General features: G+C 40.3%; 1 protein-coding gene and 1 long non-coding RNA gene across 3 annotated transcripts in view; both read right to left on the reverse strand.

Moving 5' to 3' along the window:
• Positions 1 to 25,546, reverse strand: part of LOC117357938 — a 215,929-nt gene that overhangs the window by 147,740 nt on the left and 42,643 nt on the right. The window contains exon 2 of the long non-coding RNA XR_004538906.1: positions 3,844 to 3,928. This is a non-coding gene — a long non-coding RNA (uncharacterized LOC117357938). The remainder of the gene's footprint in view (positions 1 to 3,843; positions 3,929 to 25,546) is intronic.
• LOC117357937 (small nuclear ribonucleoprotein Sm D1-like) lies at positions 19,503 to 19,835 on the reverse strand. Of its 2 annotated transcripts, XM_033939219.1 has the most exons (2): positions 19,748 to 19,835; positions 19,503 to 19,624 (listed from the first exon to the last, which is right to left on the reverse strand). In XM_033939219.1, exons 1-2 carry the CDS (start codon positions 19,833 to 19,835, stop codon positions 19,503 to 19,505), a joined length of 210 nt encoding a protein of 69 aa, XP_033795110.1. The 2 variants fall into 2 exon arrangements, with proteins under 2 accessions (XP_033795110.1, XP_033795109.1); XM_033939218.1 differs by having other exon boundaries at positions 19,503 to 19,835.

Here is a 25,546-nt window from a genome sequence, read left to right on the forward strand (position 1 = left end):
AAATATCACAAAAATCTCTAAAACATTTAAAAAAATCATAATCATAATCATAATATAAATTATGTCATCATTGTTTATTGTTAGCTTCTATACTGCTACTAAAGACTGAGAAATCAATTCGGATCAGTTTACACAAGCTTCTGTAATGGTGTTGCAATACGTGAGCTTTTGTAAAGGAGTTACAATTTATAAGCTTCTATACTGGTGAGTGTGGTGCAATGGTTAAAGCTATGGCCTCAGCACCTGAGCTTGAGGGTTCAAATCCATGCTGCTCCTTCTGACCCTGGGCAAATCACTTAATCCCCCCATTGCCCCAAGTACATTAGATAGATTGTGAGCCCAGCAGCACAGAAAAGGGAAAATGCTTGCATACCTGAATAAATTCATGTAAACTGTTCTGAGCTCCCCTTGGAGAACATTATAAAAAACACTAGATAAATAAAAATGGTGGTACATAACAGAGTTTCTGTGATTTTATTTATTTATTTTTGTTTAAATTTCCATAAAGAGCATCTGTAGTGGTGTTACAGTACTGATTTAGAGAGTTTTTGAGATTGTTTTCATCATTGCTTCAGAGGGACTTACCAATGGTTTGGGAGAATTTAGGCACTATGGTATGGTGTGTATACCTTCTTAGGCATGTGGAGGGGCATTTTTTAAAACATATGTCTAAGTCCAATTTGGAGATACTGTGGTTGACGTCCAAAGTCAGCAGTAAGAAAATACCTATTTTCAAAAGGCAAACCATGTAGATTGTGAAAATTGCAGCTAGACGTTAGAAAATTGGAAGACTGGGCATCCAAGTGGCAAATGAAATTTAATGTGGACAAATGCAAAGTGATGCATATTGGGAAGAATAACCCATGTTCAACCCGTGTTCACATTTATCGAATGCTAGGGTCCACCTGGGGGTTAGCGCCCAAGAAAAGGATCTGTCATCATAGACAATATGATGAAACCTTCTACTCAATGTAGATGAAACCTTCTACTCAATGTAGATGAAACCTTCTAACTCAATAGTTAACAAGACTAAGAAGGTTATAATGCCCCTGTATCGCTCCATGGTGCAACCTCACCTGGAGTATCGAGTTCATTTATGGTCTCCTTATCTCAAGAGTGATATAGCGGCACTAGAAAAGGTTCAAAGAAGAGTGAACGAGATGATAAAGGGGAAGCACATGTTAGTTGGTATGAAGGGTAAATGTTAGCTCAATGGCATATTAGCACTTCACTCCCTGAGGAAAGGATTGAAATGGGCTCATGTTGGAGGATGAGGTGCTGCTGCAAGATAAGTTGATTACTTCCCCTTCTATATATTAAAAATTGATAATTAGCTGATTTAAAGCAAGAACTGATTAATGAATATTATGAATTTACAATAGAAGAATAGTGTAGATACTAATAACCGGGATCAATGAGGATTGTGGCCAGCCTGGGTTATGCTACCTGGGTGGTAATCTGAAGATCCCTATACATAAGAACATAATAAACGCCTTCACCGGAACAGACCGAGGTCCATCTAGTCCGGCGATCCGCACACGCGGAGACCCATTTAGGTGCTCCTTGTTGGAGACCCGGATTTCCCGTATCCCTCAATACTATACATGATCTGTGTTGCTATAAGTGGTTCACAGAAGAAAACATTTATAAGCAACTAGAAAATCAGAAAGTGGAGAAAGCTATGGAGGCATATGGGATCTCCATCTGCCCCTTCTGCTAACCTCTCTTCAACACCTGCCACCCTCTTCTCCTTCTCTGTGATAACTGATTGGCCTAGGCATCTAAGACCCCTCCCATAAGAGGGGTATTAGACAACTGGACCAGAGTCTTATGTCCCTCCCTAGTACATCCCAGGATGTACCAGGAAGGGGAAAGCCATTATGAAGACGGGCCTTCCGGTGGGAGAGAGTGGGCATCCCTCCCGCTCAATTGTCATTGAAAATATGGGGTTGATGTCAGGGTGGGATGCTGGGAGTTTGGGGAGTGTCAGGGTAGGGTGCCAGAAGTTTAGGAAGTGTTGGGGTGGGGTGTCGGGGGTTCAGGGGAGTGACTTGGTTTGATGGGGGCCTGATGGCAGGAAAAGTGAGCATCTCTCCTTCTGACTGAAGATGTCTGGGCAATCATGGCAATTGGGTTTAAGATTCAAGTCAGATGTTGTGGCTGACTCATTAAAATGTGTCACCGTTGGGCAGTTTTTATGTCCAGTAATAAATGTTTGATTAAGGCTAATTCGCATGCAGCCACCTTACAAGAATATTGTAAACAGGAATTTATACCGAGGGGTCTAAGGGTGAACCTTGAGCTGCACCTGATTAATGAAGATATTGAATTTATTAAGAAATGGCATCAAATTCTCAATAAATATTTATTGGATCTAATGGTCCTCATTATTATGAGAACGAATCAGGAAATGGAGCTGATCAAAATTGAGGTTGATAGCAATGAACAGTGGATTAGGACAAGAAATGAGTATATTCCTGTCATTTTGGAGCAAATTTTATAAATAGAGTCAAAATCTAGGTACTATAAAGTTCAGCATCCAGAGGGTATTGTATAAAGGGTACCCAACCTTTATAAAATACCAGCATAGCGCACAGATTGGCCATATTTTATAACTTGGTGCCTAACTTTTAGGAGTGCCCATGCCCATCCCATGACCACACCCTCTTTTTGGCTATATACAGTATAGGAAAAGTTAGATAATAAGTTATAGAACAGTGCACAGGGGAGATCTGTGTGCAACTCCAATTAGGTATCAATTAGTACCAATTAAGTATTTTATTTTGGTAATTATATACCACTTATGATCTAAGTAGTTTACATTCAGGTACTCAAGCATTTGGCCCTATCTTTCCTGGTTGGCTCACACTATCTAATGTTAAGTTGCACATGGATCTTGGATCAATGCATAAAATCAGGCATCTAACACTGGGTGCTCTATATAGTATTCAGGGGGTTTGTATCTATTTTCTCTTCTAAAAATGTCCAACTTAAGCGCACACTTGCTGAACAAGTTATGTTGCATTTTATAAAATACTACCTAAGCGCTAACTCCAGTGTTGATTAATGTTCCTGATAAATAAGTTGTCCCATTAAAATGAATATGACTGTGGCATTTAAAATACGCACAGGGCCGGTGTTAGGGGTTGGCATCCAGGGCAATTGCCCTGGTCTTCCTTGTCATGGGGGGGGTGGGTTAGGAGAGAGTTGTTCAATCATTCAAGAAGGTGAAAAAAGCCAGAGACTGCAAGCAAGCTTTGAGTCCATCTCCCTAGCATTTGCCCTGGGCCCCATCATGTCTAACAAAGGCCCTGAATACACATTAGAGATTAAAATGCATCGCTGTGTGTTAATATTAATATGAAAACACTTGTTATATGTCTTCACAAAATAAATGCTACATTCTCAAGGAAGTTACATGGTTAGTCAGCATGACTCAAAAACTAAATTCACAAAGGTGAAATTTGTGCAGAGCTTGTCAATGTTCCCAGTTTTTATCACTCTTATCTGAAAAAAAACCCAAAGTATTGCCATTTGAAAGCTACCAATAATGTAACCAACTGAAGAAATTCTGAGGATTGTTATGACAACTCATGGCAGGTACATGACAAATGCTTCACTGATGACCAAAAATGTATGCAATTAAGAGCAGCTACAAACTGAGCCTTAGGTCAACATATTCACAGTCGTTGCATTTAGAGTCTAATAATGTGGAATGACACAATAACCTGGATGTTCTTTACTTACTGTCTTCTTTATTTGCACTTAAAATATTTGAGTCTGTCACCTGCTAAGTTGAATCAAATTACAGGAATTAATAACACTGTGAGCACAGTGATTCACCTTGCAGTCAAAGAGAAGTAGAGCTGCATTTCTCTTTTTTGGTAATAATCGTAGATACTGTATCCCCATGTTTAACTTGAACTTTCTGAAACAGACAGAGAATGGATGTTCAAGTCATGAAGGACAATATGCTGAAATTTGCAGCTAAATATGTGACAATGGTCATAAAAGGGTTAGAAGGAAAGGTTTGCCTCTTTGTGGATGATACCAAGATATATAACAGAGTAGACACCAAGAGGGATTGGAAAACATGAAAAAAGATCTGCAAAAGTTAGAGGGATGGTCTAATATCTGGCAATTAAAATTTAATGCAGTGATGCATTTGGGGATTAGAAATCAGAAGGAGCCTTATGTGCTAGGAGGTGAGAAGCTGATATGCACGGATAGGGAGAGGACCCTTGGGGTGATAGGTCCAAAGATCTAAAGGCAAAGAAACAGTGTGATAAGGTGGTGGCTGCTGCTAGAAGGATGCTAGGCTGTATATAGAGAGGCGTAACCAGTAGAAGAAAGAAGGTGTTGATGCCCCTGTACAAGTCATTGGTGAAGCCCCACTTGGAGTATTGTGTTTAGTTTTTGAGACCATATATGGCAAAGGACATAAGAAGACTTGAAGCAGTCCAGTGAAAGACGATGAAAATGATAGGAGATTTGCACTGAAAGACGTATGAGGAAAGTCTAGAATCCTGAATATGTATGCCCTGAGGAAAGGAAGGACAGGGGAGATTTGATTCATATGATCAAATACTTAAAAGGTATTAACGTAGAAAAAATCTTTTCCAGAGAAAGAAAAATGGTAAAAACCAGAGGACATAATTTGAGATTGAAGAGTAGTAGACTTGAAAATTAATGTTAGGAAATACTTCTTTATGGAGAAGGTGATTGATGCATAGAATGTGCTTTCGAGTGAGGTGGTGGAGAGGAAAACAGTGACAGAGTTCAAACAAGCATGGGATGAGCACAGAGGATCTCTAATGGCTACATATTTATTTTATTTATTTAATAATTTATATACCGCATAAAACTATGTGGTTAACATATTGGTTACACACATAATATCGTAATTGTGCATATGTATGCGACCAAAGGGCAAACAGTAGACAGATACATTATCAATCCAAAGTTTAGCAATAAAACTGCAAAAAGTTCAATATATTGATGAACTAAGGCCAGTACTGGGCAGACTTGAACAGTCTGTGTCCCATATATGGCCCTTGAGCAGCCAGGTTTGCTCATAGGTGGGTAAAGTGTACATGAATGATGGCACATGACACAAAAGGTTCCACAAAAAAAAATGTATTAATTTTATTTATTTCCATAACATTCATCAAAAGATTATTTACGTCATCGGTGGGAGTCTTTTACAGACGCCAAACGCTAGCATTTCTGACAAAGAATCCTCACCGATAATTCGTTGCTCACCAATATATATTTTCTGTCCAGTCTGACATCATTACTTGTCAGCCAATCGGCTAATAGAGGTTGTCCTTAGGTTTAAACAAATAAATTCTTTTTTGACACTGAAAGTTTCACAAATCATATTTTTGTTTATCTTAACTTTCTAAATATGCAGAAACCCATTATTATATATCCAATACTCTTTTTGTCATTCTCAAAAAGGCAAAATCAAACAGTTTGTCTGTATTAAAGTCAGCTTGCATTTCTCTACAGCGTCTGCTGATAAATTTGTGTCCCTGTCAGCACCAGAAGAAGGAGGCCTACTCCCCCTCCCTCCTATGCTAGAGGTCAAACCTGCTGACCCTTCCTGCTCTGAGTCTCTCAAAGACTGGTACAGTGTTTCTGGCTTTAACTATTTCCAGATGTTGCCTCTTAGGCTCCCTTAAAGTTTCTTCAGGTTTAAAATATTTAAAATTAAGTACAAATCATTCTCTCACATATCATTTATACCACTTATCACACACATAATCACTCGTGGGATCCCCCACACACACCAACATGATATACTGCATTCATATGATACATATAACTATCTGTATTCAAAAATATGAAACCCTATATCTTCAACAAGCCAGACTGAGAGGTCTGGTATTAATCAGAGCCATGAGGCTCAAGATGGGAAATGCAGAAAGAACAAAGAACAGACAGAGACAGAAAGTCACTGACACAAAATGGAGTCACTAACTCAAGATGGAGTTCTTAATACCTCTAGAAGTATGTTACACATTACCCGATTTCCTCTATAGAAACATAGAAAATGGCGGCAGAAAAGGGCTATAGCCCACCAAGTCTGCCCATTCCAAGTATCCGCCCCCCTGAATTCACTCCCTTAAAGATCCCACGTGAGCATCCCATTTTCTATTAAAATCCGTCACGCTGCTGGCCTCAAATCACCTGCAGTGGGAGTCTGTTCCAATGATCCACCACTCTTTCGGTGAAGAAGTACTTTCTGGAGTCGCTATGAAACTTCCCTCCCCTGATTTTCAACGGATGCCCTCTGGTGATCGAGGGTCCCATGAGACAGAAGATATCATCTTCCGACTCGATGCGTCCCATGATGTACTTAAACGTTTCAATCATGTCTCCCCTCTCTCTTCGTTCCTCAAGTGAGTACAGCCGCAATTTTTTTAGTCTTTCTTCATACATGATATCCTTGAGCCCCAAGACCATCCTGGTGGCCATTTGTTGAACCGACTCGATCCTCAGCATGTCCTTATGGTAGTGTGGTCTCCAGAACTGAAAACATTACTCCAAGTGAGGCCTCACCATGGATCTGTATAACGGCATCATGACTTCAGGTCTCCTGCTGACAAAACCTCTACGGATACAACCCATCATTTGTCTTGCCCTGGAGGAAGCCTTCTCCACTTGATTGGCAGCCTTCATGTCATCACTAATGATCATCCCTAGATCACGTTCTGCCGTGGTCCTAACCAAGGTCTCACCATTTAGTGCATAAGTTCTGCGCGGGTTTCTCTTACCCAGGTGCATTACCTTACATTTTTTAGCATTGAAGCCTAGCTGCCAAGTCATTGACCATCGTTCCAGCAGCAGTAGGTCCTGTGTCATATTATCAGGTAACAAGCTTTTGCCTACTATGTTGCAAAGTTTGGCGTCGTCGGCGAACAGTGATACCTTTCCTCTAAGTCCTTGCGTCATATCTCTTATAAATAAGTTGAATAGAATCAGGCCCAAGACTGAGCCCTGCGGCACTCCACTGAGCACATCCGACGCTTCTGATGGGGTACCGTTCACCACCACCCTCTGTAGTCTACCGCTCAGCCAGTCCCCAACCCATGTAGTTAGAGTGTCTCCTAATCCTATCGATTTCAGCTTGTTCAAAAACCTTCGGTGTGGGACGCTATCAAATGCTTTACTGAAGTCCAAATATACCACGTCTAGTGACTCTCCGGCATCCAGTTGTCTAGTTGGTCTGGCTTAATAGCAAAGTACATATAGAGAATATTATGCTTTTCCTTAATATTAATCTTTTCTGGCCTTGGCTACATCCGTATTCAGATTTTTATTCACCAACTTTTTTGTATGCTTCTAGTGGGCATGACCTTAACTTTCATATGTATGTCTAACTAGTTTACCCAGAACCATACTAAAAGCCGGCATTTTTGTAGAAAAAAACTCTGCACCATGTCTTGCACACTATCCATTCCATTAGCACCCCCTACAGTCCACAAGCGAGTGCCACTCCACACCCTTCGGTTGAGGACGGGCTGGAGAGGGCTTCGATGACTGATATGGTTTAGATGGACTGGAATGGGCTTTGATGGAAACTCCAGTAGAAAGAACCTAAACACACTACCAGGCAGAGCTCTGGGTTTCTGGCTCAGAAATATCTAATAAAAAGGACCATTTAAATTAAATTATTAATTTATAGAATGTGTACAGTTAGGCAGGCAAGATGGACCATTTGGGTCTTTATCTGCCATCATTTACTATGTTACTCTGTATGGAAAAGCAAATAGAATGTTAACTTATTATTTGGAAAGGCCATCCCAAATCATGCTGGGCATGGCCCCAGAAGACATGAATCATCCCATCTTGCCTCAGCGTGCCACTATGATTATCTGTCCCATATGCTACCAGGAAATCCCAACTCATGGTGCAGTACCTACAATCACCACAGATGCTCACTCCTGTATCTCAATATCCCCATCCTGTTCCTGTGAGTTCTGTCTCTGTCCCATTCCTGCAAACTCTGTATTAACTGTACAAGCCTCAAACACATGATTTTAAAGTGTTCAAGGATTGTGCAGATAAGGACAGAGCTTGCAGGAATTGGGCAGAGCTCGTGGGGATGGGAAAGGACAAATTTATCCCTATGTCATTCCCTATCCTATACATCCTGGACCTGGGACCCAGACCAGGTCATTTTAAAACTATATTCAACTCTATGGGTTATAATATGCCTTATGGGGGTATTCTGGAGGTCTGCTTCTTCTTGCTTTGTGCCTATTTACCCAGCCCTGGGATATTCTTTCCTCTAGCTGAACCATGACCTCCTAGTTGAGCTTCTCAGCTCTAGGCCTCTTAAGTTGACCTTATGAGGATAAGGGGGTACTCGTTCATATCTACTCCCCTTCAGCCTATTACCAGCTGAATGAATGCTTCAGTGAGGGCCACCTTGTGAGTAAGGAAGCCAGCATTCAGGTACTCCTTTCAAAACTGATGCCTCACATTATATTGGGAAAGGCTATAGGCTGAGAAACCACTACATGATTCACCCATTGATTGCTTTATGTCTGGCCAGGCATGAGAGGATGATGGCTCATGACTAAGGTAAACCATCACCCCAGTAGATAAATATTAGAATGCCTCTCAAACACAATTTACAGTTAGTGTTTCCTTTTTAATTACCATGTAATTCTTCTAACAAGAAAGCAATATCAACTTATTAAGGTCATTGTGTTTTCTACCTTATCTACTGCTTGGGCCAGGACTGTACCTAGACCTACAACACAGCATTATTATAATTAAAGTCAGGAGTAATCAAGACTAGCTTGGAGCACAGGGCTTCTTCAAGCATTGGAACACAGTGTCCAGCTCAGTCAACCATATAATCTCTTCTAGTGCCTTCTTCCATAAGAGACAAGTCAACAGTTCTATCCTTTCTACAAAATATAGCATGAGCCATCAGAAATATCTGACCAAACCTAGTAAAGCATGTTCTTGCTTCCTTTAGTTCACTTAGAGAACATGGATACAATCCACAACTTTGGGCATACTTTCTCCTTCCTAGGGGATAGACCTCTTATCATCCCAGAAAACATTTCTTTGGCTATCAAACAAGCTTCCAAGAACTTGAGAGAACTGCCTGTACTTGAGTCAACTATGTCTTCCAGACTGTACTATATATCAATATATCCATAATAGCTAAGAAAAAAAAAAGAAGAGATAAGGATCCACACCAGAAAGAGAGACATAACAAAAGATCCCATAAAAAACTAGGTTAATATGGATTAAAAAGTTCAAACTTATTGGTTTAATTCAGCAGATAAGGGCCATATTTTGATTATCTTCGAAGGCATTACTACAAGTATAAAACAAGAAGCATACAAATAAAAAAGAAAAAGAAAAGAAAATCATAAATTAATACAAATTCTGAAGTTTGTGTATGTGTGCTGCATGATTGCAGTATTTTAACTACTTGGCGGTTATTAGTTGGGAGTAAAGCCTTGATAGAAACATAGAAATAGATGGCAGATAAGGGCCACGGCCCATCAAGTCTGCCCACTCCAATGACCCTCCCAATCTATCTTTGCGGATAGATCCCACATGTCTGTCCCATCTGGCCTTAAAATCTGGCATGCTGCTGGCCTCAATAACCCGAAGTGGAAGACTATTCCAGCGATCAACCACCCTTTCGGTGAAGAAGAACTTCCTAGTGTCACCGTGCAGTTCCCGCCCCTGATTTTCCACCGATGCCCCCTTGTTGCCGCGGGACCCTTGAAAAAGAAGATATCCTCTTCCACCTCGATACGACCTGTGAGGTACTTGAATGTCTCGATCATATCTCCCCTCTCTCTACGTTCCTCGAGTGAGTAGAGCTGTAACTTCCCTAACCGCTCCTCGTATGGGAGCTCCTTGAGTCCCGAGACCATCCTGGTGGCCATTCTCTGGACCGATTCCAGTCTCAGCACATCCTTGCGGTAATGTGGCCTCCAAAATTGCACACAGTACTCCAGGTGCGGTCTCACCATGGATCTATACAGTGGCATAATGACTTCAGGTTTACTGCTGACGAAACTCCTGCGTATGCAACCTATGATTTGCCTTGCTTTGGATGAAGCTTGCTCTACTTGATTTGCAGACTTCATGTCTTCCCTGACAAGCTGTTTTATGTGAAACATGTCGGCATCTAACATTCCCAGTCAGAAACCACTTGTTTTAAGCTAAGTATTTGCTTATTTATAAACTATAAACTATTGAATGTAGAAATGAAAAGTTAAGAAAAATTAAGCTTTTGAATAAGATTTAAATAAGAAAAGACCGACAACAGATCCAATGAGGTTTTGACACGTAAAGCTTGGGACAATGAAATATATTGAGTCCTGAATGGTGCCACTGAGGATCTTACAAGAGTTGGCATAATAGCTGAGAAATTATAGCTATTTGTGTTGGAGATATTGATGGTTATACATCCCTTGAAACAATTTAAAAAACTGTGCACCATTGAGGTGGTATGTTAGGAACATTGCACACACTCATATAACATACTCAAAAACTATGGCAGCTCCAGACCTGCTGCAATAAATTCCCCAGTAAGAGGTCGGCACCCCTCCTCTTCCCTTTTGATCATTACATGGGGTGCTAATTTAAATACTAATGTACTCCATGCATAATTTTCATGGTGGTTGCTACCATTATCGGTAGAAACCCCAGAGAACCCTTATGAGCATAGGAAGTGGAGTTTCCAGGCAAGTAAGATTGTTTTTAACCACTCTTACTTGCAAGAAAAACTTTTGAGCATCTGAACCAAAATGTTTTTTTGTTACTGCTCGTTTTAATGTGGTAACATGATGACAGCCCATCTCTATTAGATAGCAGTACACAAGGGCTTTTTCCTGCACTGAAAATTCACCATCTCAGATATCCTAGATCAGGGGTAGGGAACTCCGGTCCTCAAGAGCCGTATTCCAGTCAGGTTTGCAGGATTTCCCCAATGAATATGCATTGAAAGCAGTGCATGCAAATAGATCTCATGCATATTCATTAGGAAAATCCTGAAAACCTGACTGGAATACGGCTCTCGAGGACCGGAGTTCCCTACCCCTGTCCTAGATGTTCATCTCTGAGTAAAGGCTGTGGAGAAACAGCTTTCCAATCACAGACTTGTAATAAGTCCAAATAAAACTACTGTATGTTGGATCACTGGTCAATCTGTTTGTCCGCCAAAGCCCGTGTTCTGCTTTAAATGTAGATACAGCCTATAGGGGCTCATTTAAAAAAAAAAGAAAGACATCAAAAAGATGGCATAAACTGTCAATTGGACATTTTAATCACCAAAATGCCCAAATGTCAATTTTTGAAGCTTACTTTCTGGTCATCTTGTTAGATTTTTTTGTCTGCAGTGCATCTAAAATTCAAGGGGGGGGGGGGGGAGTTGGAGATGAGTTATGGTCAGACTTAGGGCATGCTTAGTGCTTAGATGCCTTGTGGTGACAAACATTTACCAGGGGGGTCTGTGATACCATTATGACAACTGGAGCTATACCTGTTTTAAAAGCATCTAAGAGCCTAAAAGGTACCCAAACTGACCAGATGATCACTAGAGGCATTAAGTCATGACCCCTCCAAACTCCCCCAGTGCTCACTGACCCCCCTCCCACTCCCATAGATTTGAATGAAAGAGTAACAGCAGCTCCAGGCATAGGAAATCCTAGTAGAGCAGCAAGCAGGTGTCTGGAGTATCTTGGTGTGTGGTATCATAAACCATAGAGAAGGGGGACCCAGGCCCATAACCCACGCTAACCACTACATTTTGGGTGGAAAGTGTGAGGCCACCAAAATCCTACTGTACTGCCACGCTATAGCAGGCGCTATCTGAAAAACTACCGCCTGCTCAAGAGGAGGCGGTAGCGGCTAGCGCGTGGCATTTTAGTGTGTGCTAAGCGCGCGCTAAAATCGCTAGCGCGCCTTTGAAAAAAGGAGCCCTTATTTAATGTAATGCACCAATGCCAGTAATTTATAGACAATATGGGTTTCATGGCGAGCCAATGCTCTTCCTTCAAAAGGGGTGTGAAGTGGTGAAATTTACATCTCCAAGTTATTAGTTTAACAACTATCCACTACCTCCCTCCTTTTTTTCACTAAGCTGTGGAAAAGGTTTCTACCAAGGCCCAGAGCACTAAATGCTCCGATGCTGATCCAACACTCATTGAATTCCTATGAGGGTTGGAGCAGCATCAGAGCATTTAGCACTCCGGGCTGCGGTAGAAACCTCTACAGCGGCTTTATAAGAGAGGGCCTATATTTTGTATAAGTTGCACACATTTGAGATCCTTTTCATGTGTGCTCTTAAACAGAGCATTACAATAATCCGGCTGAGAGAACACCAACACATGGGAAAGTATCCAAATAGCCTTTGCCTTGAGAAGTTCACGGATGGAGTGGATCTGGCATAGTCTAAAGAAACATCTGCCCACAATAGAAGAGATATGAAGGCAACATTTGATCCAGTATCTATAATAACTCCCAAGATTTTAGAGGGGATTATAGTATCTATAATAGTGATAGAATCTAAAGCGTTTAGTGGTCAGGTTATGCTACAGTTAAAAGGTATTTATTTTATATACTGCCATTTTTAACAAAAAGTCAAATCAAAGCGGTGTACAATTACCGTATTTGCCGGCGTATAAGACGACTGGGCGTATAAGACGACCCCCCAACTTTTACAGTTAAAATATAGAGTTTGTTATATACTCGCCGTATAAGACTACCCCTTCTTCCGCACACCTTCTGCACAACAAATAGTTGCACTATGTATTTTATTACACACTGCCTTTAATGTAAACTGTAAAATTGCAGGACATCAATGGGACAGGAGTGCCAGCCCTACACAGCCATACACAGCGGCACGCCTCCTGCTCGCCCCCGCAACTTCCTTAAGGGCTAGACTCCACACACGGCCGCATGTGCGAGAGACGTAGTAAAGAGAAAAGGGGTGGGGCCAGAGCGCCGCTGCTTCCCGCTGCGCAGGATGAAGGAGCTGGCACCCTTGTCACACTGATGTCCCGCCATGGCCCCGCTGATGTCCCGGCAGGTTTACTAGTACCGTAAGCACCGTAAGGAGGTAAGAAAGGAGATGTTAGGGCATATAAAGTAAGGGCATGTAAACAGTACCCGGCGTATAAGACGACCCCCGACTTTGGGGAGGATTTTAAGGTACTGAAAAGTCGTCTTATACGCCGGCAAATACGGTAATAAAAACATAACAAGGGGAAAGTACACAGACAAATTAACCAAGCTAGACACAAAAGGACAAAAGGGCAGGAAAGGTTTACAGTTTGAGAGAAGAGGCTCTTAGGTTAAAACTGGCCTTACAAAAATATTTACTTACAATGGAGCTAGTACTCATGCAAATCTCCTTTTAGCATATTCATTAGGAATATTAAGAAAACCTGGTCCATTGGTGGCCCTCAAAAAATGGAAGACAAATGCCTTAGACCTCTTCAAGGGCCGCAAATCAGTCGGGTTTTCAGGATTTCCCCATTGAATATGCATGAGATCTATTAGCATACAATGAAAGCAGTGCATGCAAATAGATCTCATGCATATTCATTGGGGAAATCATGAAAACCCGACTGGATTGCGGCCTTCGAGGAGGAACTTTGACACCCCTGCCTTAGACTATAGCAGCCTTTGCACATTGCAAAATGGTCCACCATACCTTTTTTAATGACTCAGAACAGAAAGTTACCTAGAGAATGTTAGCAGTATGGGAAGCATGCTGGGGGGGGGGGGGGGGGGGAATCTATCTAAAAAAAAAAAGTCTTTATCTTCTGTATTCTGGACCTGTTTGCTAACCTATTTACTAACCCATGGCTAAACAGCCCATTTATAAACGATTCTACTGCAGGAATATTTACCACGGGATCCAATAATCCACAGTACGGTCAATTTTTGCAGTACCACAGCTAGGGATTTTACATGTTTATGCTTGCAAAGACAGCAAACCCCAGATCAGGCCTGCTATTTTTAAAGGAATGTTTCTAAGCAGCTTGGCTATCCCCATATCCACTGATGCCCCCGTTCTTTCAAAATTCTCCAAATTCTAACAAGCACCCCTTTCCTTATTTAGCAGCCCAATCACAATTTGTAAAGAGTTGAATTATAAAATTATGATTGAGACCAAAGAATACTCCAGCCCCACACTTACTACTTACGATGCTGGGGATGAGGAAATAAGGATGGGTGGAGGGTGGGACTTGGACCTTGGTGAGAAAATAGGGCCACTGGAAAACCGAAGTGGGTTCTTGGGGGACTTGTAAAGTTTTGCAAAGAGTGAAGCATCAGGAAAGGGAAATGGGATGGGATTTGATGCATCGCCTTTCTGTGCTTTCAATCAATGCAATTTGCATATTATATACGGGTATTTGAGTCTTTTGCATTGCATCAGGAAAGGTATTGGGTAGACAAGATGGGGGAGAGTGTGGCGTAGTGGTTAAAGCTACAGCCTCAGCACCCTGAGGTTGTAGGTTCAAACCCACACTGCTCCTTGTGACCCTGGGCAAGTCACTTAATCCCCCCCATTGCCCTAGGTATATTAGATAGATTGTGAGCCCATCAGGAGAGAGGGGAGGAGAGCCCATCAGGAGAGTACCTGAATAAATTCATGTAAACCATCCTGAGCTCCCCTGGGAGAACAGTATAGAAAATTAAATAAATAATGACCATTGTCATTGTCTGTTTCTTTGTTACCATGTAAGGGCTCATTTTACTAAACCGTGGAAAAGCTTCTTACCATGAGCCTGCAAGGTAAATCCTCCGACGCTCATTAAATTCCTATGAGCATCGAATAATTTACCTTGCTGATCCGCAGTAAAAAGCTCTTCCATGGTTTAGTAAAACTCAGCCTAAGTCTTATCACTTGCTTTAAAAAAATAAAAAATAAAGCTTGCAAACTGTCTCTATAAGTTATGTCTAAAATCAAATTCTAGACTTTAGTAAGTCAATTTATAAACTGAAACTACTATGGTGATTTTTTTTTTCTCTCAGATCTACACCTGAGCATTACAAATGGGGATTTACTTTATTGAAGTAATAATAGACTATTGAAATAAATATCCAAATTCTTATTTAACAATAATTAGTAGTGACACAAATAAGAACCATTTTCATTTTCAATATCTCTTTGGTGGATAAGAAGCCCTCTGGAAGGCAGAGATCTATTATGACAAACCTCTAGGATGCATTATATTCAGATGCAACAATAAATGGAGGAATGAACTAACCACAACATTTTTATGCAGTATAAATTACAATTTATATACCTATGAGAAAGATAATAAAAGTTTGAATAGCACCGGGATTCCATCAGCAATGAATTATACTGTTTAAAATAAGAAATATACACTTGGAAAATCGCTGATGAGGAATAGGAAAAACAATTATTTCCCGGGGTAAAATTGTGGCTTCCTGTCCTTACAAAAATAGTGGACCAATATTTATTTTTGTCTGCTGTTTAGTAAGACTGGGGTCTGATATTCAAAATGATTTAACCAGGGAGGATGAACTTCTGCCTGCATAAATTGAGCTCTGCGTTCCGGTTGCTGACAGTGGCATTTAACTGAGCAGGAGATATTGATGCCCCTAAATAAGACTTTGGCAAGACCTCATTTAGAATATTGTGTACAATTCTGGAGGCCGCACCTTAAAAAAAAGATATAAAAAGGATGGAGTCAGTCCAGACATAGGGCTCCTTTTACTAATCTCAGCACCAGTGATTTCTAGCAGTCTGTTTTAATGCACATTCGGTTTTTATCATTGTATCCTCAAATTTTAGGACCCCTGAGGAAGACGGTTTAGTCGAAACATGGACCTTGTTGGGTCCCCTCCTTTCAACACACTTATGGATAAATTTGATGTGATATGCTCTACTGTTGGAATAAAATTCAGCATCACAAATATTATCTTAGCAGTTTTCCTTTGCTTGCCATTCCCTTTCTGCGGAACAGTTGGGTTCTGCTTTTGTTTTGTGACTTTTACCATTATATGGCGGCATGACACCTAGTGGTAATCCCATGGTACTATGATTGGGTTAGGTGGGTTTCTGGGGGCAATGGGCTAGGGTAGATATTTTAGACCTAATGTATCTTTGGAGGGGAAGGGAGAATCTAAGGGTCTAGAGTAGGGGTGTCAAAGTCCCTCCTCGAGGGCCGCATTCCAGTCAGGTTTTCCTAAATGAATATGCACGAGATCTATTTGCATGCACTGCTTTCATTGTATGCTAATAGATCTCATGCATATTCATTGGCAAAATCCTGAAAACCCAACTGGATTGCGGCACTCGAGGAGGGACTTTGACACCCCTGGTCTAGAGTTATGCTCGGGGAGTGTTTGCTGGTAGAAAGAAGAAGAAAGGGGACCCCCAAGATTATTTATTTTTGGATCATACTGGCAGTTCCCTAGATGTACTAGGCTGCAGGTTAGTGGTCTCATGCTCTTGGGCAGCAGAATAGAGCAACATGAGGTTGACTGCAAGTTCCTCTTCTGCAGGTTTGTGATTCATACATGTACAATAAGCAGATTTGCTTCTTTATGTTCCCTTTTATCAAGCTGCATTAGGGTTTTGTTTTTTTTTAATCACCAGCCGTTGCGGTAAAAACTCTGACACTCACAGGAATTCTATGAGTGTTGGAGCTTTAACCACAGCGTCCGGTGATAAAAACCCTAACACGGCTTGATAAAAAGGGGCCTTAATTGTTATATACAGATATAATTTTTTTATTCTTTATTGCAATTTTCAATCCAATCCAAGGAATTATCACATGTTTTGAAATTAGGGAAAATAAATATTATTAATAAACACAAACAAAATCATTTCAATATGGCAAAACTATATTTTAACTCCAGTCTACAACATAGTGGGGAGAACGTCAATTGAAACTCACTTGAAAATAAATACTTTTTACTTTATATAAAAAAAATGTTAAGAAGCAGCATAGGTCACTCCAGTTATTCAAATATGTGGCACTCAAGTCTCAACTCTAACTTGGGAGCTACAGGCAACTCTTACTACCAACAGAAGCAGATAACTGTGATGTCTCATAGAAAATATATTTTATAGACTTCCAATTGACTATACAGTACACTTGATGGACATTAAAATAAATAAAGCACCTAAATGAACAGCAGCTGGCCTCAGTAAGTTTCCTAACATGATTTTTCACCATTTCAAAGTTCAAATTTAAACTAAAATTGAGGCCCTCTTTTACAAAGGCACGCTAAGGGGCTCATAATCGAAAGAGAAAAACATCCAAAAACTGGCCTAAGTCAGCACTTGGACGAACATTTCTCAAAAATGTCCAAGCGCCGAAAATAAAAACGGGTTTTGGACATATTTCTAAACGACCTAGGCCTTCATAGTGCCGCTCAACGTCCAAAGCTAAACAGGGCGTTTCGGGAGGCGTGTCGAGGGCGGGAGTTAGGCGGGACATGGGCCAGCTTAGACTTAGTCGTACAGCATGTATAACTGATAACCGAAATTTTAACAATAGAGCCACAACTTGGACGTTGTGACTTAGACCAAGTAAAACATGGTCTAAGTCACAAAAACCCACCTAAAGTCACCAGATAAACACTGCAAACACATAACACAGACCCCCACACACTACCCCAGTGATCACTGACCTCCCCCCACCCCCATAAAAATTTTATTCAGAACTTTAAAATTCAGCCTCCAGACCATCATCACCTGGCCGCCTGGCATAGGAAAGCCTAGTCATCCAGCCCAGAGGCAGCTTAAGTTGTCTTGGGAGTGGGTTAGGGACCCATGGAGAGGAGGTCCCATGCCCATAAGCCCCTGTAATCACTGCATTGATACTTAAACATGTGCACTCCCCTATACACCCCCAAAACCCTTTTTTACTGGCATATAAGTGGCTCCTGCAGCCATAAGGGCTATTGGTGTGGTAGATAAGTGGGTCTAGGGCATTTTGGAGGTGGTTTTGGGGGGGGCTCACTGTCACCTATAAGGGAGATGTAGTGAGGAGAAGCCTTGGCACCCTTTTTGTGAGGAGTGCCCTGTAAGGTACCCCACTATTTAGGTGGCATGTCTGGGTGTGCAGTCCATCACTTTGCAGACCCCTCCCACGTCCAACAGGGCTTGTTCTAGGCATTTTGGACTTGGACGGAAAGTTGGACGGAAATGTGGTATAAAGATGGACAATCAGATCGGCAGGACGTATAATTAGACGATTTTCGAAAGTAAAAAAAAGTTGGACGTCTCTTTCGAAAATGTGTATTAGGCTCTTTTTAACTTTGGACGACTTGTGAGATGGACGTAAATGGACTTAGATGTCCCTTTTGATTATGCCCCTCCACGTGTTTTAGCATGGATTTAGCGCCCGCTAAATCAACATGTGCGCTAATTGCTAACGCATCCATAGGATAACATGCTAAAAAGCTTAGCGCAGCTTTGTAAAAGAGGGGGGTGAATATTTTTTTAAAAACAGAAATCTTGCAGTATGAAGAATCTACATTTCTTTTTCTTGATAAAAGAGTACATTTTAACTTTAAAGAATGTCTTTATCAAACTTGTCTTAAGTTGGAAACCCTGACATTCAACTGGGTATTGTTGCAGCTTCTTTTTTCTTTGCATTCTGTTCTTTATTGATCCCGATTCACTATTCCACAGTGATTATAATGTACTATACCATTGCCTTAAGGCTTAACAGTGAGCATCCTATCTTTTATCTTAAAAAACACCTTTGGGTGTACTGTGAGGCAAACATCCAAGATTGAATGATCCAAGCTTCTGAGAAAACTGATAATCAAGAATGGCCTAGTTTTTCTAAATATGTGAAGAAATTGGTTCTTTTTTTTTTCCACTGATTTTATTTTTATGTTAAAATGCATGATATCATAAAATGCATTCATATATCAGAATGTGCAAAACATAAGAAGTTGTTACTTGAAACCACATAGACATTCAAAGATAGGTGTTAACTGTACAATGTTTTGTTCAAAAATATATCACTGGTTAAAGTTTTAGTTCTATAAGTTGCTATTTAGCCTATGTAAAACCTTTAAAATTAGAACACGATGAGGGACTAAACATTGTACTGATATTCAGCTGCTATCCATAAAAATTAACGTTGGGTTTTCCTAAACAGTATTAAGAGTTTTCTACCATGGGTCGGTGAGTTAAATGCTCATAGCGTTTGGGCATTTACCTGTAATGGAAGTTTTTACCCTTCCAGTAGCCTTGTTTTTCCAGATGATTTGCCTGCTGCTACCCCTTCCACTTGTTTTTCCCCTCCCCCATTCTTTTCAATCCAAATATTGTAGTTCTGCCCAGTTACCTTTTGTACCACTAAGTCATTGTTTTCTGTGTGTATGATTGTCGTTATATTGAAATCTGTTTATTTTGTTGTTATTGTTCATACTTATTAAAAACTAAAACAAAACCTGTACAAAAAAATATTCCATATCTTCTGGTCTTGGCATCTGTGCTGTTGAAGGAAAAATTATTGCCGGGGTCCTCCTCTTCCTCTGCCACGGCCTCTTCCTCTCCCTGCAACAGCTTCCCTCTTTTTGGATTTCACTTTGGGCTCAACATCAACTAGCAGGGTATCAAGAAGCAAGCTGTATGGTAGAATGAAGTATCGAATGTTATTTCCTCGAATGCTCAAGGTTTCCAGCTGCACAGGTTCTCTATTCTTTAGGGTCATTTTCACAGCTTTAAGATGGGGATTCATGCTGACATCCACACCTTTGATTGTTCCATGGACCTGTGTTCCATTCTTCAGCTCAGTCACAGTCTCATGACTCAATTTCATTAGAAATCTGACAAGCTTCATGCTGGCTGCGGATAAAGAGGAGAAGTCGGAAAACCGCAATCTCCAAAGAAGATATACAGCAAAAAATATTGAGCTGACGAGAGCCAAAAAGCTTTAGCGCTCGATCAGCGTTTGCTTTGAATGAGTGGTGGCTTGAAATCTGTTTTTAATGTATTTTTTATACTATGTAAAACCGCTTTGATATTTGATAAGGCGGTATATCAAATTTTTAATAAACCTCAAACCTAATTTACCAGCCCATGGTAGAAACCTCTACCAACATTTAGGGCTCCTTTTACAGAGGTGAGTTAGGGCCTTAATGCGCGGAATAGTACACGCTAAAATGCCTTGCAAGCTAGCCGTTACCTTCTCCTCTTGAGCAGACGGTAGTTTATCAAGTAGCGCACACAAATCCGGTGCATGCACTAAAAACGCTAGCACAACTTTGTAAAAAGAGCCCTTAGTAAAAGGAGCTCTAAATGCATGTCTGTCCATTTAAATGATATAAATAACTTTATACAGATAAGCTCTCCATGCAAACATATGCATACATTTCAGCATTTCTGTATTTTGCAATTAGGATAGTTGAAAACCTATACATAAGTTATCCATATACATAAGTTATCCTATATTATAAGCATAAGTTATCCATTTATAGTTTGTAGGTATTTATTTGAAAACTAAACCATATATTTTATTTTTCTAATAAAAAATTACATTGTTTATAAAAAATTTTTATCTTGCGTTTCACATAAATTATCAAACATTGGGTTAGTTATTTAAAAGATGAGGTTGCCGGGAGGCAAATTAGGAGTAACACCAGGAAATATTTTTTTTTTACAAGGAGGGTTATGGACAGTTTCCTCTAAGCCAGGGATCTCAAAGTCCCTCCTTGAGGGCCGCAATCCAGTCAAGTTTTCAGGATTTCCCCAATGAAAATGCATTGAAAGCAGTGCATGCACATAGATCTCATGCATATTCATTGGGTAAATCCTGAAAACCCGACTGGATTGCGGCCCTCAAGGAGGGACTTTGAGACCCCTGCTCTAAGCTGAACAGTAATCTTCCACCTACAGTTCTGTCACTGGGGGTGCTGTTTCACTATTATATTTTAAATGGTGAGGGACAAGAAAACGCTACAAGACTACAAGAAACCTGCCTATCCCTAATGATTGAAAACTAGGGTGACTAGAGAATTGGATAGAGGATGTGCGCTAGATGTGGTTTATTTAGATTTTAGCAAAGTCTTTGACAGTGTTCCACACAAATTACATTAGTGACTTCTATTCCGCCTATACCTGGCGAAGCATGAAGAATGGTCTGAAATTTGGCAGCTAAAATTTAATGCTGAGAAATGCATTTGGGCTGCAAAAACCTGAGGGAACGGTACAGTTTAGGGGGTGAAGGACTTATGTGCACAACAGAAGAGAGGGACTTGGGTGTGATTGTATGTGATGATCTTAAGGTGGCCAAACAGGTTGAAAAGGTGACGGCGAAAGCAAGAAGGATGCTATGTTGCATAAGGAGAGATATGGCCAGTAGGAAAAAGGAGATATTGATGCCCCTGTATAAGACTTTGGTAACGTTGAGAAATGTAAAGTACTATATGTGGGAAGCAGAAACACGAGGTACAGCTATACGATGGGAGGGATGTTATTGAAGGAGAGTACCCAAGAAAGGGACTTGGGGGTAATGGTGGGCATGACAATGAAGCTGATGGCACAGTGCGCAGCGGCCACTAAGAGAGCGAATAGAATGCTACGTATAATCAAGAAGGGTATTAAAGCCAGAATGAAAGAAGTTATCCTGCTGTTGTATGGGGTGATGGTGCGTCCACATCTGGAGTATTGCGTCCAATATTGGTCGCCATACCTTAAGAAGGATATGGCGATACTTGAGAGGGTTCAGAGGAGAGCGACACATTTGATAAAAGGTACGCTGAGAGTTTGGAGAAACTGGGACTCTTTTCCCTGGAGAAGAGGAGACTTAGAGGGGATATGATAGAGACTTACAAGATCATGAAGGGCATAGAGAGAGTGGAGAGGGACAGATTCTTCAAACTTTCAGAAAATAAAAGAACAAGAGGGCATTCGGAAAAGTTGAAAGGGGACAGATTCAAAATGAATGCTAGGAAGTTTTTCTTCACCCAACGTGTGGTGGACACCTGGAATGCATTTCCAGAGGGCGTAATAGGGCAGAGTACAGTACTGGGGTTCAAGAGAGGATTGGACAATTTCCTGTTGGAAAAGGGGATAAAGGGGTATAGATAGAGGATTACTGCACAGGTCCTAGACCTGTTAGGCTGCCGTGTGAGCGGACTGCTGGGCACGATGGACCTCAGGTCTGACCCAGCGGAGGCATTGCTTATGTTCTTAAGATAAGCTCCAGAGTAATCTGAGGAAATACTTTTTTACAGAAAGGGTGGCAAATGCATGGAACAGTCTCCTAGAAGATGTGGTGGAGAAACAGACTATGTCTGAATTCAAAAGTGCCTGGGATAGGCATGTGGGATATCTTGGAGAGAGAAAGAGATAATGGTTACTGCGAATGGGCAGACTAGACGGGACATTTGGTCTTTATCTGCCATCATGTTTCTATTACAGCAGCATACCCCACTGGCAGAAATGCAGTTGGATGACTCCAACTCAGCTTATTATAAATAAATATGAATGGAAAGAAATGGAAATGAATAGAAAGTTAGGTTTTTTTAGCATTCAATTTTAACATATACTTAGATGTGCTTTTACTAATGTGCGCTAGTGCGTCTTAGCACATGCTAAAAATTAGCTTGCGCTAAATGCTAACGGTGTTAATGCATCCATTATATCCTATGGATGCGTTGCCACACATTAACATTTAGTGTGCACTAATTTTTAGCGCTCACTAAGATGCACTAACGTGCCGTAGAAAAAGGACCCCTTAGTCATCCAAGATTCTTTTAATAAAATACAACTTGAAATTCTAGAAGTTCATCCTCTAATTTAGGGCTCCTTTTACAAAGCCGCACTAATGGTTTTAATGCACGCACCAGATTAGCGCATGCTATAGCGTTTGCTAGCCGGAAATCTACCACCTGCTCAAAAAGAGGTGGTAGCGGCTAGCGCGCGTGGCAATTTAGCGCGCACTATTCCACGTGTTAAGGCCCTAGCGTGGCTTTGTAAAAGGAGCCCTTAGAGTCTATGAAAATAAGGATTGTGATATAATCTGCATAACTATAAGATAGACAACCTTTTTTCTCTTTGAGCAGATTCCCTAATTAGTGTATGAAGGTGCTGAACAATATCAGAAAAAGAGAGGACCCCCCAAGGGTCCTCACATGAGTTAATCTAGCCATTGGAAAGAATATCTTTCACCTAACCATGTAGTTTCCAGAAGTTAAGAAGATAGAAATCTAACTTGATATTTTTTTTCATGTGATGTTCCAAAGTTTGTGTTAGAACAACTTGGCCTATTATATCAAACATAGCAGAGAGATCAAATTTAAGTACTAAAACTTTTTCCCTTGAGTAATGGATCAGCATGTTCAATTAAAGAGGCAAGCACTGCATCTGTGCTGTACAATGACCCATGATATGCATGTCTAAGTAGTACCCTAATTGCAAGGTGACCAGCCCTTCCAATACCTTCACAAACAATGGGATGGAAACCCATTAGCCTACACTTTGTGAAATTTGTGGATTCCGTTTGATTATTCTGTATTGGAGCGACTATGATTTCCTCAAACTTAGCTGGAAATGCACCAGGGGATATTAATGGGGCAGTTGTCAAATAGGTAACGAGGCCCTGACTTTATAAAAGGCGCTTGAAACATAGGTGCCAAGGAATATGGTGCTCATCATTTGTCAATCTTGCAATGTGCCATTTATAGAACTAGATTACGGTGACAGTAAACAAGTGTCAAGTTTATAAAAAAATTTGGTTAATCACTTATGAATTCTAAGCAATGTAAAATAAGGGGATTACATGAAGTCATAGAAAACAGACAAGACGATGAAGACAATAGAATACATAATGGAACGCTGGGAAGGAGCAATCAGCAGCCCCTTATAAATGTGTCTCCCCAAAAAGGGGGAGGGGGAAGGAAGAAAGGAGATAAGGAAACAGATTACACCAACTGAATTTAATTCCCCCCCTCATTTAGCAGTCAAAGTTTAGAATTTTCATTGGGCTGAAGACTTTGATATAACAAACACACAAATTGATTAAAATCTAACTTTATGTGCTTGCTATTTATGCCAGGGTTTCTTGGCCTAAATATCGGTGCCTGTGTCTAATTTAGGAACCTAAATGCAAATCACGCCAATGATTCACCCCTAACTATGCTCACTTTCTGGTTGGCTCCTTGGATTAGTCATGTACCTGAAAGTCACCTACCACCCATTCATTTTTAATTTAGGCTAAGTATGAGCTTTTTAATTGTTCATTTTCATTGTTGATTTTAAGCTTTTGAAATAATTACATTAGGCACCTTAGATCGGCTGGCACACCAATCTGGGCACCAAACTTTAGGAAACTTTTATAGAATCTGGGCCTAAGAGCCAGCATATTTCTTAAATATTGACTTAAAATCATACAATTCTATAGCATAAAAATTGCCTCAGTATCTATGTACTGGTATGTTACCGCTAACAAACTGAGGATCTAAGGGCTCCTTTTACTAAGGTGCGCTAGCATTTTTAGTGCGCGCACAAGATTAGTGCATGCTAGCTGAAAAATTACTGCCTGCTTAAAAGGAGGCGGTGGCAGCTAGCACAAGCGGCATTTTAGCGCGTACTATTCCGCGTTATAAGGCCCTAACGCACCTTTGTAAAAGGAGCCCTAAATCTGTAAGGGAAATAGAATATGCGGGGCATTTATTTTTTAGCTTGTTCTGAAAGTAGTCTGCACATTGTCTAAATACCCATTTCCCCATAAGAATGAAAATATTTATAATACACCAAATAGTTATAGCCCTGAATTACATAATTTGAGTTTTAATAACCTCATGTAGACTATGGAGCTGTAATTTTATTAAGTAGATTTAGCTCCACTGAGCTAATTACATATATACTTGTATCTTAAATGTTACTCATACATTAGGAATATTGCTCGCTGCTGTGTTCATTACAATATAGTTTTTAAAACAGTAAATGAAACATGGCAAATTTTGTAAGATCAGCGTTTGCTAATTGATCTTTGGCAAGGTGGTGTGCAAAATCTAAAAAAAAGGTTATCTTGTAGATAAGTATAATATAATTTTGTTTTATATTTAACCACTGAACAACATGTTGACTCCATTCTAATTTATTAATATGTAGAATTTATTGCTAACACAAGTACTGGTAGCTCTTGAATCCTCTCGATTTAAGGCTTTAAATGAGAAACATGGATAACTCTATAACTCACAACTAGAGGATAAAGAGATTACATAATGACTTATAATCAATATCATGGAATCTCTTATGAAAGCCAAAGACAGATCATCAAATCAGAGGAAAAAGGGTCTCAGTAACCCCGTGAACCATTCACAAGGGATAATTTACGTTCGTAAAAAAACCTCCTGATAATTCGCTATTTCTTGCTCAAACTTTTTCTTTTTATAAATAAATTTTTCTTTTTTGGGTTTGTTTGTTTTTAATAAATAACTTATTTTATATTTTTTTATTTTTTTCATAAAGCAGCAGAATGGGATTTCCCACAGACAATATCCCCAGTATATTTCAGACCCTTGATAAAGCCACAGAATCAGGCGA

The sequence above is a fragment of the Geotrypetes seraphini genome, chromosome 3 (genome assembly GCF_902459505.1).
Source record: "Geotrypetes seraphini chromosome 3, aGeoSer1.1, whole genome shotgun sequence".
Classification (NCBI taxonomy): domain Eukaryota; kingdom Metazoa; phylum Chordata; class Amphibia; order Gymnophiona; family Dermophiidae; genus Geotrypetes; species Geotrypetes seraphini.